Genomic DNA, 22,250 nt, shown 5'->3' with positions numbered 1-22,250 from the left:
TCTGTCTCCTTTTATTGTGCAACTCTCTCTGACATTAAGTGTTGGTCAAGCCAATTCTGACTCCTGGTACTGAATGGATGGTTCTAAATATCCTGTTGACATAAAATTATCATGAAAGAATAGTATGGACACAGTGATTACATGTAAACAGATTTATTTTTTTTAAAAAATGGACAGGTTGTAATCAAAACAAATATCAAGCAGTGTAAATAGCATATTAGGTAAAAATCTCTCAGCTGCAGCTTCAGCTAAGGTTTTGCCCCAGAATGAGAAGCCCGATAATGGTAATGAAGATGGCTGCTTTGGCAGAACGACTTGTTGCAGAAGTCACAGAGATATGGCTTTTCTCCTGTGTGTGTTCTCTTGTGCTTTCCCAGAGAGCTAGCCTGCGTGAAGCTCTTGTTGCAAACGTTACACACAAAGCTCTTCTCTCCTGTGTGAGTGAGCCTGTGGGCCTTTAATGAGCCTTTGAGGGTGAAGGTCTTTGGGCATAAATCACACTCAAATGGTTTAACTCCTGTGTGGGTCAGCAGGTGAGTTTTGAGGTGCGTTCCCCGGCGGAATCCCTTGCCGCAGTGCTCGCAGCAGAAGGCTTTCATGCCCGTGTGTAGCTGTTTGTGGGATTTATAGCTGTTGGCATGTACGAAGCTTTCACCACAGTCTTTGCAGTGGAATGGCTTTTCGCCTGTGTGCAGCCTCTCGTGCACTCTGAGGTTGCTCCTTTGGGCAAAGGTTTTGCCACAGTGTATACAAGTGTAGGGCTTTTCTCCAGTGTGGACTCGCTGATGGTAGTCCAGGTAGGACTTTGTAAGGAAACTCATGCCACACTGTGTACAAATGAATGCCTTCTCACCACTATGGGTCCTCTCATGAGCTTTAAGGGTGCTCACCAAGGCAAAGGTCTTGCCACAGGTGGTGCACGTGAATGGTCTCTCATTAGTGTGGCTGGTCATATGTTTCTTCAAGTGATTGGGCAGGCGAAAAACCTTCTCACAAAGAGTACACGCATGCGGCTTGTCCACTCTGTGCTCTCTGAGGTGTACGCGGAGGAGCCGTTTGCTGCCAAAACGTTCTCCACAGTCCTTGCAAGAATGTGGAGTCTGTCCGCTGTGGAATGTCTTCTGGTGTCTTTTCAGGTTGTTGAGGTAAGTGAACGTCTTATTACAGGCCTCACACTTAATTCGTTTCCGTGCTGATGTTTCCTTACAGGTGCCTGCTGAAGCCTTTCCTGCTCTCGGGGGTGTTCCCTGTGTACGAGAAGCACTGTTTTCTTTTGTGCCAACGTTCAACTCTAATGACTGTGCTGAAATCTTGATTTCGAGTGTGTCAGCACTGTTTGTTTGAGTGCAGTTTGGCCGCACACCATTCTCCTCTTTACTGAGGGGCTGAGCAGACTCTCCTTGTTTATGCGCCATTTGCTCTGCAAATTCAGAAAAGCAATTCACATTATGAAATTCAACAATTCCCAAAGACAGACATATCTATCATTGTACTGCACCAGTGCTCCATTATATCCTGAAGGTAAATTTAAAAAAAAAAAAAAAGGCTTTTATCTTAAACATGCAAATAAAAGCCAGCCTTCAAGCATTATAAACAGACCTAATGCTGACTTTATATTAAAACATACAAGAATCTACACCTGTTTGGTCATGATGTTGTGTAGAACGTTTCATTTGCTCCTTTTCATGGTCCAATTCAACCTTAAGCACTGGCTTCTGCTGAACAGAGGCAGCCTGTAAAAAACACCAAATCTTGTGAAGGCTAATGCAAAATGCAAGAACACAAATCAGTGCTCAAATTACAAAGGAGTCAGGGGAGCTTAGCTCTCCTGAAAGATTAAAAAAAAACAAAATCAGAAATTTGAAGGGGTAGAAGGGGCGCAAATACTGGTAACTTATTAACCATTACATTAATTATAACAATATATTTCTATTGATGAAATATTTTATGTGAAAAATAAACATTAAATCAAATCAAACTCCAAAGAGTCCATCTGTTTAACAGCAAGGCACAATCTTGACCCTGATCATACTTCATTCCTTAAGATGATTTTTGATTTCGTTCAAAATGATGTCTTAACTATTGTAAACTGTTCTGTCAACAGGTGCTTTTCCAGATGCTTTTAAAACTGCCCTGGTGAAGCCCCTACTGAAAAAGAGTAGCACAGATCTGTTCATACTAAATAATTTTAGACCAATTTCTAATCTTCTTTTTTTTCCTGAAGTAAAGTCTTAGAAAAAGTTACTTTAACACTTAAATGCATATATAATATCAAACAAGTTATATAAGAAGTTTCAATCAGGTTTTCGTTCTAACTGTAGTACAGAGACAGCAATGGTTCATGTTGTGAATGACCTCAGGCTCAGCTCTGATGCTAAAAATCCTTTTTATTATGGTCTTACTGTTGATCACAAGATTCTAATACACCACTGTGAATATTGGGGAGACCTCTCAGGCTCTGTTTTAGAATAGTTTAAATCATATTTAATGCATGGACAAGTCTTGGTTTCACAGGGATATCATTCATCAAAGGGACTTTCTGTGGAGTCCCACAGGGTTCAGTTTCAGGGCCCTTGCTATTCTCTTTTTACATGTTACTTCTAGGTGATGTCATTAGTTTGACAATTTGAAAACAAATCTCTAACTTAGCGTTCAATTAAAAGCATCTTTGGTATTTCTTTTTTAACTTGATCTGTCATTGTCTTGTCTTTTACTGTAAAACACTGTCACCTGTCTAAAGGACTTTGAGCTGCCAGTGGTATGAAAAATACTCTATAAATAATAATAATAATAATAATAATAATAGTAATAATAATAAGTCATTATTCCAAGTAAAATTAAAGAGCATCCTGTGTCATTATCTATGTATAAGTAGGATTTTAGCTTTTTTCATGCTTAAGTTTTTATGGGTGTGACATTTGGTACATGTTGTGTTATTTGTTCATTTTTCATCATATTGTTAAGCTTTGGTTGCTGCCTTCAAATTTCATTTCAGGATAAATGAACATGTATGTGAAGCTCTGCGTATGCATGTTTTTACTGTAAGCACATGTACCTCAGTGTATGTGTTCACTATTCAACATACAAGACCTGTACTACACTTGCTTATGATAACTGATGTAATGTATTATGGATGTGGGTCAATCTCATACTGTTATATTGTTTGAATTGTGACAGAACCTGCAGGCCTTTGTATGATTGCTGTGTTTGACCAGATTTGCTGTTTTGAATGGATTCATCTTGTGAAGAGTGAGTTGGCCAGTGTCAGAGTGCAAATAAGAGAATATGTCTGACAAATTGTACTGTATCGCTATGTAGAATATATCAAGATGTCAATGTTAGTGCATGTAGCAAACTACATGCGTCTGTAGGTGCCTGTGCATGAGATCACTACACCCATAAAACCGTACTGTACTTTTTTAAAACACACTTTACGACACAACAGTTTTATAATGTGAGGCTGTGCATGTCTCATGATGTGCAAATCTGGACGCGTCCCAAAGAGACTCCTCAGAAAGCCAGATTCTAATTCAAAATGCTGCGTAACACAGAATGAAGTGTGAGAAAGCCACACTGGCTGCTGTCATAGTGCACATGATGTATACCTCCACAGTCTGAGAAGAAGGTCCCGCAGATTTGTCCAGCGTTGTGTCTTCTGATGAGGAGCAAGATGGATCTATATCTCCACTGACTTTCTCAGTTTGAGAAATGAGGTCTTCCTCACTCAGTTCTCTCTCTGCAAGACATTTCCATTTCATTTGTAGTTTCAAATTATGTTTGTATACTATATGTAGCCAACCTTACAAAAGCCCCTCACATACCCTCAGGCGCTGTTGTATCTGTTGCAACACTCTGAGCTTGGCCTCCTGTTGACCTGGGCTGGACTGAACTCCTCTTTGCCAGCTTGGTTTCCGCTGAAATCCACTTTCTCTTCAACTTCTGTCTTTTTAAGTAGGACAGATGACCTTTGGCTTGAGCTCCAGCAGACAGTCGACAGAAAAGTTGGCTAATTTGGTCGACTGTTCCTTTTGTCAGCCTTTCCAAGGCGGTCGTGACCCTCAGCTGAAAATAAAGACAAATTACTATGAGGCTGTAGATAGCTTCCTATACGCCAGCTGCTTGTACGAATTTTCCCGTTCCACTTTAAATGGGACATCCTCAGGCACCAGAACGTAACTGCTGCACTATTTAAGGTGGACCGGGAAAACTTCGTCCAATTAGGCTAGTTTGCTAGTCAGACCGCTGTGAATTTTAAACTACGCTATCGAAGATACTTTTTGAATGCTCAGGACACAAATGAAGCTCAGATACTCACCAGTTTGGCGCTGAAAGGCCTGTCGTCGCCTGGTGGTCGCGCTCCGTTGACATATTTCAAAACAGAAACGTCGTCAAGTTCACAAATTTCATTAACTATGTCCTTAACCAACGAGTCCAAGAGTGAATGTAGCTGTTTCTGTAAGAAACAAGAGCGCAGCATTCTTCTGCTACGAAATATCACCAGTATATTTCGGGAAATTACTAATTTAGTTGAGTCAAAAAGTCATAAAACTGTTTTTTCACTGTTTAGTTGTCCACCGTGTTGCCTCCTCCCAAGCAACGTTCACTTCCAGCCTGCAGCGCGTAGCGAATCAACTTCAAAATAAAAGTCCACAATCAGAAATATTCACAAAATCACAAGAAGTGGGGCCGGTCCCTATATCTAGTTCAACTCAAGCCCTGTTTTTCACGCAATTCTTATTCGAAACATAAATGTGTGTATTTTATTCTGTTTTTAATATGTAATGATGAACATGAAATCGTTTATTTCAACAAACAAGAATGCAACAAGCAGCCATGCGTCTAACTTGACAAGCTGTTACAACCTTATGCCAGCTTATGACAATTAGTAGTTTTGAAATAAAAATGGATACCAACTCCATAATCTGCCAAAATGCTATCAAATGACAAGGTTCATGGGAGATATTCCTTAAGCTGTATGAGGAATCCGGGGTTTGGCCTGATCGACGGCCTGGCTGATTTGACTGTGTTAAAGGCCTCTTCGAATGGCATCTTCTGTCGTGCCATCAGGTAACCAATGGCAATGGAGGCAGAGCGGGACACGCCAGCATTACAATGGATCAGCACCACACCGTCCTAATAAGGAGACAACAAAAAAGTGGAATAAATCCAGTGTGTGTGTAGTGTTTGTATATGTGGATATGTGTAACATGAGTATAATTGAAGCATGCGAGTCATTTGTGTGAGAACACACACACACACACACCTGTTCTCTGGCTTGATCTATGAACTCAAAGCACTGTGGGAAGTAAGAGGTGAGCTGTGTCTCTGGGAGATCCAGCATGGTGACAGTCTTACAGGTGAAGAGCTCAGGGAAGGCATTGTCTACTCCATAGGCAACGTTCAGCACATGAGTGACCTGCAAACAAGCAGAGTGGAATAAAATAACCTCATTTTAAAAGAGGATTCTTCTATTATTGCGATGTCAAGCTTATAACGATAGCAAAATCCAACTTTTGCTGCTATATAGAACCATTTTCAAATAGGGTTCTTTAAAGAACCATATGCAACATATTTTCCATCAATCTGGAGAACTAACGTATTTCACCAGGCAAAGAACCACATAAGCATGGAATACTTCTGTATAGCACTCACGGTTCTAAACGGAACCGTTCTCTTTACTGTCTTTTTTTAAGTGTGTACCTTGAATCTCCGCAAAGTCTCAATGTCACTGGCCGCATCTTGTGAGGCTGGTAGGAAATAAGAGTCAGCAGAGTAAGTAAGCGTGTCCCACAAGGCCACTGTGCTATATTAGGAAATATTCTGTGGTCTTTATACAAATCTAGATCTTACAGAGTAACAGAAATGGTGTTATGACTCCCACTTGCAGGTCTAGACTCAGATCCTGAACGAACCCACAGTCCTCCTGTCCGGCCTCAGTCACTTCAACGTCGTCTCCACTGCGCCTTTCCAACAACACCTTCCCGGTCACCGTGGTCACTCTGGTGCTCTGCTTCTTCAGACGCGCTTTGGAGAAACCGCAGATTTCTTGCCCAATGGACTTCATGACGGACTGATTCTCATATTCTTCTGTTTACAGTTCCCTCCATGTCCAGGCCCGCAGCTGGGAACTGTTACAGAAGAATCTGGAAACCACACCGGACCGTTAACGTTGGAACGCCATTAATGACAAAATAGAAGTCCTGAAGTAACAACAGCTACTATGGGTTTTACGGTGTTGAAGCGTTCATCTCTGGTTTCCACTTGGGTATAAATATTGCTTTCGCATTGTTGTTGGCTTCAAGAAGCATATTTCCTTTAATCAGGTGTGGGCAGTATTTGTGGTAGTGTTTGAATTACAAAATAAAAATCTATAGTTTTGTTTGATTTTTATTTTGTAATTTTGATTGGTGTGTAACGTTAGTTTGTGTCAAAATAGTTTTGCATTTATCGATAATGCTTTCCCTTAAATGGTGAAATCACAATAAAGCCGGATGATTTTGGCACGTGATCATAGACCCCCTTTCTATACGATGGCTGTCGTTAAGGCTGAATATTTATTAATTTTTATATGATCTGTAGTATTCCTTATTATCCTTATGTCAGACTTTGTACTAGAAACTACATGCTAGTTACAAGTGATATCTGTTTATCTTCCATTGTTTATAGTTTATCTTTGGTGTTAAACTCTTGCCCGCAGCTCCACAGACTTCATCTGTTCAACTGCCATCACATCTTCAACTGAATAAGGACTTGATTACTAAGAGTGGAGGTTGAACTACTAGACTAATCTAATGCTGTACCATTTTTTACATTTCCAGTTTCCAAATTCTCTGGTTTATTTTGGTGCAAAATGACCCAAAAATGAATGTACAAATAAACATTTTGATGTTTTTTGCTGTGCTTTTAACTCAAACAGGTTTATTCTCTGTGCCAACCATGAACATACACAAGAAATGTCTTTTTAAAAAATGTATTTATTGATAACACAACACATATGCAACATGACTATTATTAAAAAAATCAAAATCCAGAAAGTACCTTTTGATCAGAGTATTTAAAAGGCATAGAGAACACGTGACCCTACAGGCACGGTCACGGAAAGAACAAAAATGATTACATATCTGCAAATCTCTTATACTGCAGCCATCTGGCAAGAATACACTGTGTCATCTGTTTCCGTTTAATCTAATGTATCTCTGCATCCACAGTTGAATCTGTTATAATTTTGTCTTCGCCATTTGCGTTTCACAATACACATCAAAGCAAGAAGGTTTAATCAGACTGAACATTTGGGCAATGTATATGAATCAGAAAATGCTCTGTATGAACTGCAGCATAAGAAGAGGCAGAATTTCAGAGTGCGTTTGACTTCATGCAAATAAATCACTTTCAATACATCCAGCCATAAGTGCTTCCAGCATGCTGTTCCTGATGCAGAAATCATGCCATACATTGCTGTATGTAAGGGGCATTTTTAATCTACTGAGAGAAGAGATCTGGTTGAAAAAACTGCTATGATTGTTGTCACCATGCTTGAATGACTGAGCATCAGAAGATGCATTCTTTAACTAGAATTTTAGGTATGAATGATTCTGAATGTGATTCATATAAAAAATACTTTTTAAAATACAAAAAAACCCAAAGATAAACAATTAATTGCACCAGAAATCCCACACAGACCTGTGCTTTAAGTGTCACTGCTCACATAGATTTTTTTTCAGTCTGCTCCTGTTGGAAATCTGATCAGATCCCTAATAGTTGCTGCACACTCCATCTCAGGCGGTGGCACTGGCACTGATTGGTAGATTAAGATTGAGAAGACGTAGAAGTGATCCTTTTGGCACAGAAAGTGTAAACAGGCTTAGGTCTGGCAGTAAGGTAATGGTAATGGTCACTGTTTGTCTCACTGGACAAGTATGATTGGTATATTGTGTCTCTTGGCATTGCAGACATTGTAAACAAATGAAACACCCTTAGAGTCTAGAGTGATTGGCACTTGTCAAAAACACTAGCTGAGACTGATGACTATACATGCTATGATTTTATCATAACAAGGGTTTTGGCTTATTCTAGCATGCCCTCGGATTGGCTTTTGTTCTCTATGAACCAATATAGTTTAAAACCTTAAAACCTTAGATCAGTCCCTAAACCAACACACAAACAGATACAGAGAGACAAATAAAACCCTGACTGATCCCATCACCTTGAGAAATAAAGTGTAAGAAAAAGGCACTTCTGGACGAGGGGGAGGGGTGTGGGGGTCTCAGTGCAGGCATACAGGCATCTGTATGTCCGTCTGTTCATGCAAACATGGTCAAAGATATCCACTGCAAAGATAGAGAAATAGAATAAATCAGTCCCATACAAAATCATCATATTAAAACGTATATACACCACTATTTTTCAACCTAATATCTATCTGTCGCTTCTGTAGAACATGATTAACACACACAATAATTACACATTTCCATGTGTTTAGAATAACCACTGTCTCAAAACACACATACACACAGACACACAGACACACACAGACACACACAGACACACAGACACACACAGACACACAGACACACTCAAATGTAGTTGAAGCAACTGCCCATAGGCTTCTTTTAAAAGTGCATATGGGCAGATTAGGTTGTAAAACACTGGAGCATTTCATTACCATTGTACTTTATTACAGTTTGGCAAATACAAATCAATTTATATATAATCAAATGGCAGAAAAGTATTATCAAGCCTGTAATTAACAAGAAGCTAAGGATCAAACCTGGATGAAGTTTAGGGATATGTATCCATCAGCATCTGTGTCTAACGTCTTAAATGTCTCTGTGGAAACAAAATGGGACAAGATTGGTGAGCAAAAAGGGGTTAACACATTAAACAACAACATTAAATTACGATGAAATGTATTATGGATAAATCTATTATGGATAAATGTCCTGCAAAACAGTCATTAATTAGGATTTAGGCTAATTTGAGAGTCTGCATTGTCCACTCACTGAACATGGTCTCCAAGCGCACCAGGCAGGTGACAAAGTTATCAAAGTCGACAGTCAGGTCCTCCTCTGTGTAACGCAGGATGATCAGCTGGAATAAATGATTGGTCAGCTTATAGCCTGCGAAAAGGAGAGGAACCATGTTTACAACCAAGCACAGAACCCTGGGCATGTACACAATCGTAACTGACCACAGAAAGAAAATAGAATAGACAGAAAATGAAAAGATAGGAGGATGAGTAACTAGATGCGATAGTTCAGATAATATGAAAAAAGGAACTAGGATAAAAAAAGATGATGGATGGATGGATGGATGGATGGATGGTATAAAGGAGGGAGGAAGAACAGATTGACAATATGAAAGAAGGAGTGGTGGATGGACGGAAGGATGGGCTCACCTGCTGCTTCGAGAGCCATGCGCATCTCATATGAGCTCATAGTCCCGGATTTGTCCAGATCAAACTGCCTGAACACTGTCTGAGAAAGAGAGAGAGCGAAAGAGTGAGAGAGATGAACCTTGGTTGTATAGCCAAACAAAGAGTTAAGTTAACCTGCTGCCACTCACCTCTACTGTAGTTTGTGAACTCTGAGTACTATAAAATATCTCCTGAGCTAAAGAAGCACTTTCCATTTTTAACTCTTTTTAATCAGGAATATAATTTAGTACAAACATGGGACCAGTTTGTTTCATAAGCTGCGTTTAGGGGGCAGGAAAAGGGAAACAATAAAAAGTGGAGAAAAACACTGTAATACAGAACGTGCTGTGTGCACATAGAAAAATAAGACTTTCTCTTTTGATGAAATTTACACCACAGCACTGGTGATGAACCAGTTGCACACAAATCAATAAATAAATAGGTACAGTAAACAAACAAACAAACAGATAGATGAATAAACAAATCTCACCAGATAGCGTTTGATTTTCTCCCACAGGACATGGAACTCAGTGAGACCCAGTTTACCACTGCCATCAGTCTGAACACAGCTATCAAAGAAAATAAGCCATAGACAAGAGACAGACATCCCTACAGACAACAAGACTAGAGCAGACACATTTCAGAACAGCCAACAAAGGAAGACGGGTTAGGGCATTAGGGTTTTAGGTTATTTAGGTTTTTGGCACTAGAAACATCTAGTGTGTTGGTACTTGAAGGGGTCTCCTGTGTCTTTGGGAACACTTGAGCTGAAACCAACAATAATTTAGCAAACTCTTAACTCTTTCAGGTGAAAAGGTTTCCAAGCACTATAACACGACCAACAAGTAAACCAGAAAGTGAACTACAACGGTATTTTCTGAATTATTACTTAGTAAAGAGTGTGCTGAGGTGACATTAGCTAGGAAGCTAGGTAGGAGCTAATGTTACTAGCCTTTATAGTAGCCTCCTATACTGGTGTTTTTGCTTGTATAATAATAATAATAATAATAATAATAATAATAATAATTTTTTATTTAAAAAGCACTTTTCATGCCAGTGGCAGCTTTAAGTGCTTTACAAACAGGTAATAAAGCTTAAGAGTAATAATAAAATTGAGTAATTTTAAATTATATAAGAAAATGACAGCTCAAATTAAAAGATAAACATCAAAAGAATGAAAATTTTAATTAAATGCTAAGTTAAAGAGTTTTAAGTTAAAGTAAAAGGTTTTTAAATGTTTCTTAAAATTGAGCACTGAGCTTCACTGTCTAATAAAAGATGGAATTGAGTTCCACAGTTTCGAAGCATAATAACTGAATGAGTTTGACAGAAGGGATTTGCAGAAGGCCGGTATCTGCAGATCTAAGTTCACATGCTGGAACATAAACAGACAGACATTCTGTGATCTAAGCGGGAGCTTTAAGGTCATTTAGAGCCTTAAAAACTAGTAGTAGAACTTTAAAATCTATCCTGAAAGATACAGGTAGCCAGTGCAGTTCAGGAGTGATATGATCTCTAATAAGCGTTGTTTATTTTGCACATAATTCTGTGTAATTATAGACATTTGCGAACCCACTTATCTAAATGTTAAAACAAGGATACGTCCATGAGGTTAATCATACTGCGGCAGGCCTCTGGACCAAAGCCATCCGTCTTCAGGTCCTTGTCTGTGAGAACAGTGGGAGATTTATCTCTGAATCAGCGAACATTCACTTATACAGAGCACACAACATCTACTTTATGCTTTTTAAGCACCTTGTATGAACTGAATTTTGATTGTCACTGTGGCTGTAATTGTGAAGGGCAAATTCTCTATCAATCATACTCACGTTTGCTGATGATTCTGTTCAGGATGGTCTGGAGCTCAGTAGCACTGATTTCCATGTCCTGAACACAAACACAGTGATTAAATAACAGCACTGCTATATTTTGCCATCTGTACTGCCAGAACACATCCTGTTTGTTCTTACCGCTCCAGCCAGCTGCCTAAAGAGACTCTTAAATCCGGCATCAATCTGACTCTCATCTAAATTTTTCTGAGAGAATGAAGAATCAACAAGAGAGAGAAAGAGAGAGAGTACATGGTTCTTACTTTTTCCTTTAGGCATGTGTTAATTCACGGTGCTTTTACGTTTTACATTTGTGTATCTGCACTACCCCAACTCACCTCTGGGGGGAGATCAGCTGTGACCTCATCATCCAGCTCTCTAGAGCAAGAAGGAAATGACTTTGGGTCAGCATTCAAACATATAGCATTATATACATCCACAGCAACTGTACTTTAAATACAATAACAACAATGTAATTCATGAATGCTTTAAAGTGATGGTTCAACCAAAAATCTAATTTATACAGTTTTCCCCCAAATGTAGCCAATCAGCCAAGACATGTGTCATGTCTGAGGTTAGCTACTGACACTTTTACCCAATCCAGTAGCATTGTGCAAACCCTACGTCTAAACACACTTGCCTCAAACTGTGTCAAGTTGCAATAAGTAACAGACTTACTGCTTATGTGTTTGCCGACATTGTGTGACGCACAGTTATCTAGAAAAATTTTAACAAAAAATTACGGACAAAATTCAGGCTTCAAGATGTTTGCTGTTATTGTTGCTATGGGATGTACTGTTGTCCATTTTTACATAGCAAACATTGGACACAAAGCAAACATGCCTTGGTTGAGTAACTGGATGTGATACTATGTTTGGGGAAAACTGTGTGAATGCAAACTACAATGTGATGCTAGTATTCCCACACAAGAACATAGCTGAACATTTAGGAGCTGCACTGGTTGAAAGCTCTCAGACAGGGTTTAGAGGGCAGAACACTGTGTGCCTTCCTGGCAAGAAGATATTACGCCTGTAAAAGCTGCCAAGAGTACAGTGTACATTTTAGCACATCCTCATATCACAGCGTCAGGTTTCAGACATCCAAAAAAAATAGCTTCAGTTCTAAATAAATGAAAAATACTGTCCTCATATCATAGCTCTCGTACAACTGGACATCAGGCAAAACAGCCTCAGGCAAAAGGAATCAGGTGAAGCGGACACAGACAAAACAGCCTCAGACAAGTTAAGATTTTTTTTAGATTAATTACAGTTAATTAACTTACACATTAATTACCACAACTTTTATGGAACTGTGCTCTTATGTTCTTTTATTTCACATAGATTAAGCTTCAACTTGATGTGCTTTGTTCTGTGTTGGTTTCGGTGTTTAGGAACCGTTGAAAAATTATCAGAAGAAACAGTGTATAAATTATTTTTGGGACTAAAAAAATTAAAGCTAAAGCAAAATAAATGAATAAAATAAAAGAATAAATGACCACAGTTATTTTCCACACGGGGTTAGGCCATGCCATCGCTTTAAAAGGACAAATTTTTCAAACCATCTAAATTTCCGACCCAGGACTCTTTTCCCCCGATTGTCTCTCTCCTTTACTCACTGTGAGTCAGCAGGTTTCTCCGAGAAGACACGGAGCACAAAGTCAGCCTCTTTCTGTGGCTCAAACGTTGAGGGGACGACGATGTACTCTCCGGCTGGCAGGCTGAAACGGGAGCTGACCTCTCTCAGGTTAATGAACAGCTCAGATCGCGCACTGGACGCATGCGTGAGGAAGAAATCTCGCTTTAGGTGCACTCCTGACTGACCCATGTACTGCCAGACACAGACAGATGACAAGAGTAGAGAACAGTGCTTATGACTTGACAATAACATTGACTCCATAAACATCTTTCAATTTTTTAACATATTTTCTTCAAATTGTATTTGCAAATAATTTGCAACAAGAGCCAGTTAAGAATATATCTTCAATAGACATGGTTATTATTTTGGAATACTGACAGTAACTGAGTAAATAAATAATTATTTTTAAGTCACCCTCCCCCCATATCTTTACGTATGTCATTTATATTGTGTACTAATAGTGATGTGAGTACATTATACACAGATACCCTAACCAACTTTTAACCCAGCCTTGAGCAGCTGCCACCATACCTCTCTAGGAACCTGCAAAAGGAGAAAGAAAAGACCAAAACATAACATTAGAGCAGAAAATCACATGAAACCTCTTCATTTAATCTCTAGAGCTGCATTAATCCGAATCTTTCAGCTCTGACCTCGTAGACGGCGAAGCCGATGGTCTCCATGTCTTTGCCTTCTTTCCGTTTCTTCCTGCGGTCCTTCTGCATCAGAGCCACCAGGAAGCTGCAGTCGGAGCTGCCCACTTTGTCAGGGTTTGTAAGATTGATTTTAAACTGAGGGTTGATCCAGAACGTAGCTGAGGATCGTGAGAGAAGGAGAGCAAAAAAGGAAGCAGAACTCAGACTTTAGGAAGAGTTTTGCAAAAGAGTTTTTGTTGTATTATACTGTGGCACTCTGCCCACAGAGGTACACAGACTGCATGAAGTAAACTGCATGCTAAAATCACCACAGCTCTCAGGATCTTATCTCTCTCAACAGAGAATTTAAACTGGCTCTAGATTTCTGTACTTCCGTGATCTGTATCTGGAATGACTGCTTATTAAGCTAAATGCTAGTAGCAAGCAGTTGTGTCTCTTTAAACAAGTTTTCAGAGCAAGATAGTCACTAAACCAGAAAGCGTTCATACTATCTCATTTTAAAGTTATTTCTGAATTTCGTTTGAACTGCTACCTCCAGTCTGTTGTTTTTTTTTTAATTTTATTTATTTATTTTTTACAGGACTGTTGCTGTAAACAGTCTGTGATTGGTCGATATGCATGTCAGTCAAATGGTTCTTTCCTATCATAGCCAGCAGTTCTTGAAATCTAACCAGTCTAATTTATGAGGCAGTATTTCAGCACAGTCTTACAAAGCTTGTAGTGGAACTGCGTTCATTTCATGTAGTTTTTACTTTATATAAGAAAGTACTTTGTTTTCTGTTTTCTGTTCTCCTGCCTATTTATTGCAATTTTTTCCATCACTTTCAGACACTGTCTTTAACTAGTGGAATATTAGTTAACTAGTCTGGACAACCATTAATACACACTGGGTGTAACACATAAACAGGTATGAAAAAAGTACAGAGAAAGTGTGCAAATCTGAGTACACTGTCAAAATCTTACTCAATTTAAAAAGACATTCAGAGCCAAAAACATAACTGGGTGAAATTAATAATGATCTACATTTCAACATACCAAGTACATGATGGCACGTACATGAAAGTAAATGTTTAAACAAATGTATTTCTCTTTTTTTGGTTTGCTTGGTGAAGTGATGCAGTAGTGCATTGTTTACGACAAATGAGCTGTACTACTGAAGGCTGAATTCTGTCTTTACTTTTATCCATTTTCATAGATCTGCCTCTCCAACACCTGATGCGTTCATACTACACTAATATACACCTAAACACACACCTGGATAGTTCCTGCAGCCTCCAGCAGTGCTGCCTCTTCTCCACTCGCCCTGATAGAGAGATGTGCTCCATTTCTTCACCTGACACATCTCCAGAGCATCCGCCGTCAGATTACAGATCTCCAGCCTACTGAACTCCTGCAGGAAATCCCTGAAAGACATCCTAAAAGAAACAAAAAAGAAAAAGAAAAACAGCAATAACTGAATAGAGAGAGACAGAAATACAGATAAACAAATAAAGAAAGGAATTTGGTTAATTATAAAATCAGTCACATATAAAATATAACAAATAATAAATACATACAGAGAGAGCAAGAGAAAGAAGGAAAAATAAATACAGATACATCATATTATGAACAATAAAAATATATATTATTATGAAAAATATATAATAAATATATATTATTATGAAAAATAAATAAGAGGAAGAGAAGGAAAATTATGAATGAAAATGAGAAAGAAGAGGGAGACAAAGAAAGAAATACAGATAAAGCCAATAATGTATAACATAAATAAATAATAAATATATAAACAGAGACTAAGAGAAAGGAAGAAAAATAAATATAGATACATCATTCTCAATAACAATGTAAGTAAGTAAATAAATAAATAAATAAGGATGTGATAACAAAATATGGAAAAAAGAGAAGGAGAGAAAAATAAAGAAAAAGAGAGGGAGAGAGAGAAAGAGAAAGCCTTGGGTCACTAGCCAGTTTACTAATTAAAAAAATGAGGACCTTCAGAATCACCTTCAGAAATCACATGCAAACTCACCAGAACTCTCCATCCTCACTGCGGTTGTATAACCTGCTTCTGGTGGACGGGTCCACACTGTCCCACTCTCTAGAACTGAGAACACAACAGCAGCGATTAGCAGTGCACACTAACACTCTGCCTCTGCTTCTGCCTGAAGACGTTATCTGCTCTTACTTGTCGCTCCAGCCTCCAGTCCATTCCACCTCTCCCCAAGGGTTTCTGATACGTACTAGCTTGGTGGGGGTTCCTCTGAAAACCACCTAGCATGTGAACAAAAACACACTTATCGAATTATTCATATTATCAGTGACGGATGTGAAATGGACAGGTGCTTTTACTTCAGATTTTTAAAATGCAAACTGTCCCAGACTGTCCTGTGGAATTAAATAATACAAATCTGGATATTTATCAATAATTATTTTCATAATTTATCAATTGGCTGCTGATGGTTAGCCTTCATTCACTAAAAGCCCACCAGCTCACCTCATCTACCGCAGTCACTGAGTAGGCATGGCCTTTAACCAGTTTCTTGAAGGTGACTGCTTCCATGTCAAATTTGCTGGTGATCTATGGAACACAAAGAAAAAACTTTTCACTACAACAAAGATCATGATTTGCAAGCTTTCCAGTTATTTTGTTCAAGGCTCTCTCAAAATAATAATGATGATAACTTTTTTTAAACTACATGTGGTCAGTGTACATATCAGTGTGCATGTACTGTAGCGTGTAACAGTAAATTGTGATCACAGCTCTACAAGACTAAATTTACTGAGTGGAGATGTCACACTTGAAGGCTTATTTATGATTAGGCATGAACAGGACCTAAAACACTAGTCCTGTGATGTTAGACAGTTCTGCAGTTTAGCAATCACTCTTATTCAACATGCGTTATAAGGCAATTGCAATCCTGTCCTGAGCTGATTTCGAGATGGTAAATTAAGAAGAGTAAACGGTAAATTCTGCTGTATGCTGTATTCATTCACTACATCCACTAATCTACAGGGTATCATTCAATTATTTAACTATTAATTGAAATAAGTCATTGAACCGTTATGCTCTCTGCAGTTTCCTCATTTTGCTCCTTTTAAAGCACCACAAACATGCAACATTCTGTCTGTGCGGCAAACAAGTTACTCTTTTATACTGCACAAAATAACAACATTATAGAACAGTGGTTTTCAACAGGTGGGTTGGTATACTGCTAGGGGGCTGCTGTCAGTCATTTTTATTTATTTATTTTTAAAAGCATTTTTTATATGGCAAACATTATTGTGTTATCATTTGTAAAGATAAAACATAAAAAATACTGAAGTCCAGCTCAGTGATTGGTCTAGCAAAACCCATAATAGATGTAACTGATATAGGTAGCTAGTTATGTCTACATTTGAAGTAAAACGTTTGTTTTGTATGTAATTCAAATTGCTACAAACAATTTTTTCTCCATAATTGTGTTACTATTGTGTGATTACATAATACAGTTAAGTAAACTTTGAAATTATAAATGATTGGGCCAGTTAAATCTTCCTGTGGACTGCAAAAGATTTTGTGGTCAGTTGTGCGGGCCATGACTAGAAAACAGGTCGGGAAGCTCTGTTATAGAGTTTTACAGCTGTTTTTAAGTAAATAACACACTGACTTTTTTCCATAATCACCAACAACAATTAAGTTTGTCTAGTAACGGCTGCAGCCCTACAGTGGTCCTCCAGAATCCATGCTGGTCACCCTTGTTCTGAAATATTCTACGAATGGAGCAGATGTGTGATACTGACGTCTATAGAACAGCCGAGCAGAGATCCTCTCTCCACAGCCCTCTGAATGATGCTGTAGAGATCAGATGGAGCTTTCCTCAGCTCATACATCTCTGTCACTCCACCAGTGAAGTCCTCAAAGCCCTCTGATGTACTGCCACCTGAGAGAGCCTCATAACAGCCATTCAGCCTGGGGGAAAGAACATAATTTACCAACAAATTACTAGCCATTATCTCTCTTTTTAGTTGAAGAAGAACTTGTTCAGCTATAACTGTTCATACCTTTTGGGGCATCAATTCATTGGCATATTTCTACAACAGGTCTATTATGAATGTTACTGTTTGAATCAGACACTGTACTGCACTTTTTCTAAAAGGTCTTAAAACAGTGATTTACTTTGCAGTAAAATCTTATTAAGAAGTCAGGCCCTGGTCTTACTTGGCATAGGCCTTCTCCACCAGAGCGCTCCAAAACTCCCCACCCTCCGCTGAGTGAACAAACAGCAGCTTCCCATCCTTCACCGGCAGTCTGTCATCAATAACCACTTCCACCCACTCGCCAAACTGCCAAAACTACAGAAACAGAGAGAGAGACAGAAAAAAGAGAGAGAAAAATAACCAAGATAAATAGAAAGCAACCAGCAGGTGGCAGAATGACCACCGTACAGTGACAGAACAGGCTGTGTACAGAGAGGGAATCCCATAACTGTTCTCGCCCTCCCCCTAAGCAGCTAACAATGATCACATTAGCAGACTAGCTTACATTTGCACCGGGTGAGCGAGAGCAGACTAGTTTACATTAGCGCTGGGTGAGTAAGCAGCTGACTGAGGCTGCAACAGTATTCATCATTCAGAACATTTCAACATTAGCAGTTTGGTGTGTCGGCTATAAAAGCCACATTTTAACATTCATTTTAATACCCTAAGACAGGAAGGGAGTAGGTCAACGTGTGTTATGCTTCCTTTATGCTACGTGTCTCTCTTTTGCTAAGCAACAACAGCACTGCAACTGTCAGTCAACTGTGCTTGCAAGCTATCAATTTGATATGTACAGGCAAGGAGTTTAACTACTTTTACAGCTAGCAAATACAGTGCTGCTGGCAAACCAAACTGCTAGCAAAAACAAAAAGATGCATTTTATTTATATCGTGATTTTGGACTACAACCATCTCTAAAGGTCCACCTTATCTTTGATATGACTGGTCATATTATGGCACAGAAAAAAGTATGATGATTTAAGCTACTTTAACTTTTTTCGACAAGGAACTTGAGTGTGCCACACAATAAAAAAACAGGCAGTGCACATAAAACAAGTCTCCCCCATTAAAAAAAACAATTACAAATGAGCATGTTGTGAACATGCCCCCAACACTATGTTTAACACAAAAGTCTTGCCAAGCTGATGAGCTGAATCAGGTGTGCGTAATTATGCAGAACGCCGATGTCTGCTATGCTGTCTGCCAGAAGGACCCAGGACTGGACATGTCCCTTAACATGAATATCACAGACTGTTACATCACATCAAAATACAACTGTCTGTCCACCCACAAAGGTGTTGTTTTATAGCAAATGGTGCAGTTTGGACAACACTACCAAAATCCTATTTAACCTAATGAGAAACTATAGCACTCAACCCACTTTTTAACCAAATACAGAAATGTAGAGTGTAGATCAATTCAAATTATGTTTGTTTTGCATGTGAGTGAGATGTCACACCACTGGAAAAGAACAGAGTATTTTCTGTTTGTTGTTTTTGTTTGTTTTTTATGAAGCAAGGTGGCAAAATAACTGTGGTTCCTAAACGTCTGAGTTTTACTTAGCTTTAACTTAATCTAGCTCGGCAGTGTGGCACTCTAAACTGCAAACTCAGTGTTGTGTAGTGAACCTCAACTCTGACCCAAATTAATTTGGTTGAATGGGAATTTTGCTTGATTTTTGAGTTCTGTAAAGCTTGTCCAACCTAGCAAAGGTTGCTACAAAATGGCTTGTACAACTCTGCATTCTGAACACTCAAGACATCCAATTAACAAACACGTTTCACTGCAGAGATGTAAATCACTAACAGCAGTGAAATGACAGAGGAACTGAGATAGGCACTCAGGTGCAGCGACACTAGCAGACTGTGAAAAGGCATGGAGTTAATTTTGCATGCTCTGGGGCACTGATGCCATCTCTCTGCTAGAAAGAGGAGGGGGAGAAACAGAGATAGAGAGGCTGTGGTGCTCTCACACTGATCTCTGGGCTGCTAACAGGAACACACAATCGTGTCCAACTGCTTAGATCTGTCTCAGTAAAATGCCTCTCTTGAACCCATCAGCCACATCATTCTCTCTCTGTCTCTGCCCTCACTGTCTGCTGCTTTATTGAAAATACTCATGCCATACAATCCTCTCTGCTGTCTTCTATGCTTGCTTTCTGTCTGAAAAACTGGTTAACCAATACAGTTAACTGATATTAAAATTTTACATACAGTGGATATAAAAAGTTCACAAACCCCTGTAAACAACATACAAAGTAAAAAAAAAGTTACCTAAACATCTGTCAAAAGCTTCTACTCACTGTGTTTAAGTTAATAATTTGCACCACTGACTTTCTTGTCACACATTTTGATGTCATGAACCACCAGACCCCAAAAGGCGATTTAAACAACACATGAAATTCAAACTGACGGGTCAAAGTGAGTCACATACCCAGAACTCCAAAACCACAAAATGTGGCTTAAATCTGATTTAAAGTCAGATTTCATGTGGCGTTCTGCCATTCAGACTGCAGAAAATCTGTCCTGTCTGCAGAACAATTGGATTTAATCTGCCTGTCTGAACAAGGCCTCATGTTCCTTCTGTTTGTTCTATACCAATAAGAGTCAACAGGTCAGACTCCTAACTGAACACCTACCTCTGTAACATGACTAACATTGTAAGTCACTCTAGATCAGAGCATCTGCCAAATGCTTAAATGTTACCCGTTAGGAAATCACTGTTTAATTAAACCATATTTTGACCATTTAAAATTCTACTGACTGATATGATCTTCTATAAAAAGTTCTAACTCTTTTAGCTGCTGGTCTTATGTTGCTTCATCTACATTCTATAAGATCCTGTGACAGTTTTAAGTGTAAACTCTTGCTTCAGCTTTCCAGCCTAATGCAGCAACAGGCTAACAGTGTCAGCTTTGTGAGGGTGCATTCTCTCTTACTGAGCTAAGGCCTGGTTAGTTGAGCTCAGGCTGGTTTGAGAAGTTGATTATATTGTAAGGTTTGTGGGAGGCAGATTGGATTAGGAGAACTGTGCTGTCGTCTACTCAGGCCATTAGATGCACCAAGAAAGAAGTAAACAGATTAAAACAGACTGAAGCTTCTCTCGCTGGTACACACATATATCCCTGCTTTCAATTACGTCTGGATGAGTCATAGTTAAGAACTGCTCTGAACTACAAGGACACATTAATGCATACACAAACAACCATACATGTCTGCTTTTAATTACATCTAAATAAGTCACAAGTAAAGATGCACTCTGAAACACAAGAACACACACACAGAGCCAAGGCATAATACAACAAGGAAAGAGCCTCTGAAAGAAAGAGCTTTGCATTTATAATGCTGAATAAAGCAAACATAGACCAGCTTCATTCATGCCAGTGTTAATGTTAGCTCATGTTTCTACTGTAAACACATCCTGAGGAAAAAGCTCCATTAGAGCTTCACAGTTGACTAAGTGCATTTCTGAACCCTTTCAATCAGAACGTCTCAAAGGATTCCCTTCAGTAAGATCCTTTTGGCTCATCTACATACATTAGTCTCTCTGTGTGTAGTAGCTTTGATATTATTGAATATTGTGATAATTTAACCCCTTAACATTCCAGGTTTATTTCATACAAAGGCTTATTATTCAGTTGCTACAGGTACTTAAATACAAACTAATGGAGGTTTTCTTTCTTTTTCTTACAGAAGTGTGTAATAAAATGGCTTGTTAAGGGCTTAAATATACGCAGATACTTTTTCATGTGCCATATTATTTTTTTTATTGCTTCACTTTTTATTTAGTTGTTACTACTGCACATTCATTCAAATCTATGTTTAGTTAAAAATGAATACAACAGACTACGCTTATTTACTTGTGGATGTTCCCTCTTTGTATAAGCTATAATTAACTATACACATAGATCACTTTGAATAACACTTGACTTTAACCTAGATTTTCAGCCCAGCGATGAGTTCTGGGGTCTACGCAAAGGAAACAAAGAAAATTCAGTACATAAGATCTGTTTAAAAATGGATGAGCAAAACGGAAAAGAAGTTTGTCGAGCTTGAATAACTGGAACAGGGTTACATGCTGTCTGTGCAGAATAAAGTTATTGTAACTGTTATTACAAAAGTTACCTAAAGATAGATAGTAATTATAGGTAATTACAGTCACATGAAAAAGTCTGGTTACCCCTGATCATATTACATTTTGTTGATTTTCTAAGAAAAAACAAGTTAACAGTCAATTTGAAAAGATCTGGAACTGCTTGGTTTCTTACCTTCAATGAACTGTGGTTACGTTTAATGGTGCATTTAGATGCTTCGTCACGGATAACGCAGCATTTATGCGGAGAGTTTTAGGTAGAAAAGGTGTTTGCTTTTTATTTTTAGTATGTCTGTCTCTCCTGTGTTTTACATACTTGTATTGTTTTCAAGCATACATTGTAATATGCTGATATTTTTGCATTTGCTAAAAATGGAAGTTTTGAAAATGGAAGTACTGAAATCCTTACAATCTAAATTTCAATACAATGCGTCTCAATAAAAAATAATTAAACCAAAATAAGTTGACATGTCCTCTATCGAGAACACGTCTACACATTTTAATGCACAATTACTGTTTATTTGCTAAGTTTAACATAAATACAATATAAAATGTGGCCTGTGCACATATGATTTGTTTTATTATAACATATTTAAGTTTGTTCTCTGTAGAG

The 22,250-nt window shown here is 38.5% G+C and overlaps 3 protein-coding genes across 3 annotated transcripts in view; all 3 read right to left on the bottom strand.

The window, feature by feature from the left end:
- Nucleotides 1-5: 5 nt before the first annotated feature.
- Nucleotides 6-4,622, bottom strand: LOC118801738 (gastrula zinc finger protein XlCGF57.1-like). The gene is made up of 5 exons (XM_036562102.1): nucleotides 4,316-4,622; nucleotides 3,822-4,062; nucleotides 3,606-3,736; nucleotides 1,640-1,733; nucleotides 6-1,420 (listed from the first exon to the last, which is right to left on the bottom strand). The coding sequence occupies exons 1-5, from the start codon at nucleotides 4,475-4,477 to the stop codon at nucleotides 249-251; spliced, it is 1,800 nt and encodes a 599-aa protein (XP_036417995.1). The 5' UTR covers nucleotides 4,478-4,622; the 3' UTR covers nucleotides 6-248.
- A 128-nt stretch (nucleotides 4,623-4,750) lies between these two features.
- dusp19b (dual specificity phosphatase 19b) lies at nucleotides 4,751-6,194 on the bottom strand. Its single transcript, XM_036562104.1, has 4 exons — nucleotides 5,851-6,194; nucleotides 5,701-5,747; nucleotides 5,264-5,416; nucleotides 4,751-5,133 (listed from the first exon to the last, which is right to left on the bottom strand). The coding sequence occupies exons 1-4, from the start codon at nucleotides 6,062-6,064 to the stop codon at nucleotides 4,951-4,953; spliced, it is 597 nt and encodes a 198-aa protein (XP_036417997.1). The 5' UTR covers nucleotides 6,065-6,194; the 3' UTR covers nucleotides 4,751-4,950.
- Nucleotides 6,195-7,028: 834 nt separating this feature from the next.
- Nucleotides 7,029-22,250, bottom strand: part of capn1 (calpain 1) — a 34,742-nt gene continuing 19,520 nt past the window's right edge. Inside the window, exons 5-22 of the mRNA XM_036562101.1 lie at nucleotides 17,728-17,861; nucleotides 17,310-17,478; nucleotides 16,024-16,107; nucleotides 15,715-15,800; nucleotides 15,559-15,633; nucleotides 14,787-14,947; nucleotides 13,530-13,690; nucleotides 13,408-13,419; nucleotides 12,857-13,068; nucleotides 11,580-11,619; nucleotides 11,383-11,448; nucleotides 11,242-11,299; nucleotides 11,015-11,079; nucleotides 9,903-9,971; nucleotides 9,395-9,473; nucleotides 9,000-9,116; nucleotides 8,768-8,826; nucleotides 7,029-8,327 (exon numbers count right to left, since the gene is read on the bottom strand). Coding sequence (XP_036417994.1) covers nucleotides 8,301-8,327; nucleotides 8,768-8,826; nucleotides 9,000-9,116; nucleotides 9,395-9,473; nucleotides 9,903-9,971; nucleotides 11,015-11,079; nucleotides 11,242-11,299; nucleotides 11,383-11,448; nucleotides 11,580-11,619; nucleotides 12,857-13,068; nucleotides 13,408-13,419; nucleotides 13,530-13,690; nucleotides 14,787-14,947; nucleotides 15,559-15,633; nucleotides 15,715-15,800; nucleotides 16,024-16,107; nucleotides 17,310-17,478; nucleotides 17,728-17,861 — 1,674 coding nt within the window. The 3' untranslated portion in view covers nucleotides 7,029-8,300. The remainder of the gene's footprint in view (nucleotides 8,328-8,767; nucleotides 8,827-8,999; nucleotides 9,117-9,394; nucleotides 9,474-9,902; nucleotides 9,972-11,014; nucleotides 11,080-11,241; nucleotides 11,300-11,382; nucleotides 11,449-11,579; nucleotides 11,620-12,856; nucleotides 13,069-13,407; nucleotides 13,420-13,529; nucleotides 13,691-14,786; nucleotides 14,948-15,558; nucleotides 15,634-15,714; nucleotides 15,801-16,023; nucleotides 16,108-17,309; nucleotides 17,479-17,727; nucleotides 17,862-22,250) is intronic.

This window comes from Colossoma macropomum, unplaced genomic scaffold (genome assembly GCF_904425465.1).
Source record: "Colossoma macropomum unplaced genomic scaffold, Colossoma_macropomum, whole genome shotgun sequence".
Taxonomy (NCBI): domain Eukaryota; kingdom Metazoa; phylum Chordata; class Actinopteri; order Characiformes; family Serrasalmidae; genus Colossoma; species Colossoma macropomum.
Note: the sequence above shows the minus strand (reverse complement) of the source record. Positions and strands in the feature narration are given on the sequence as shown.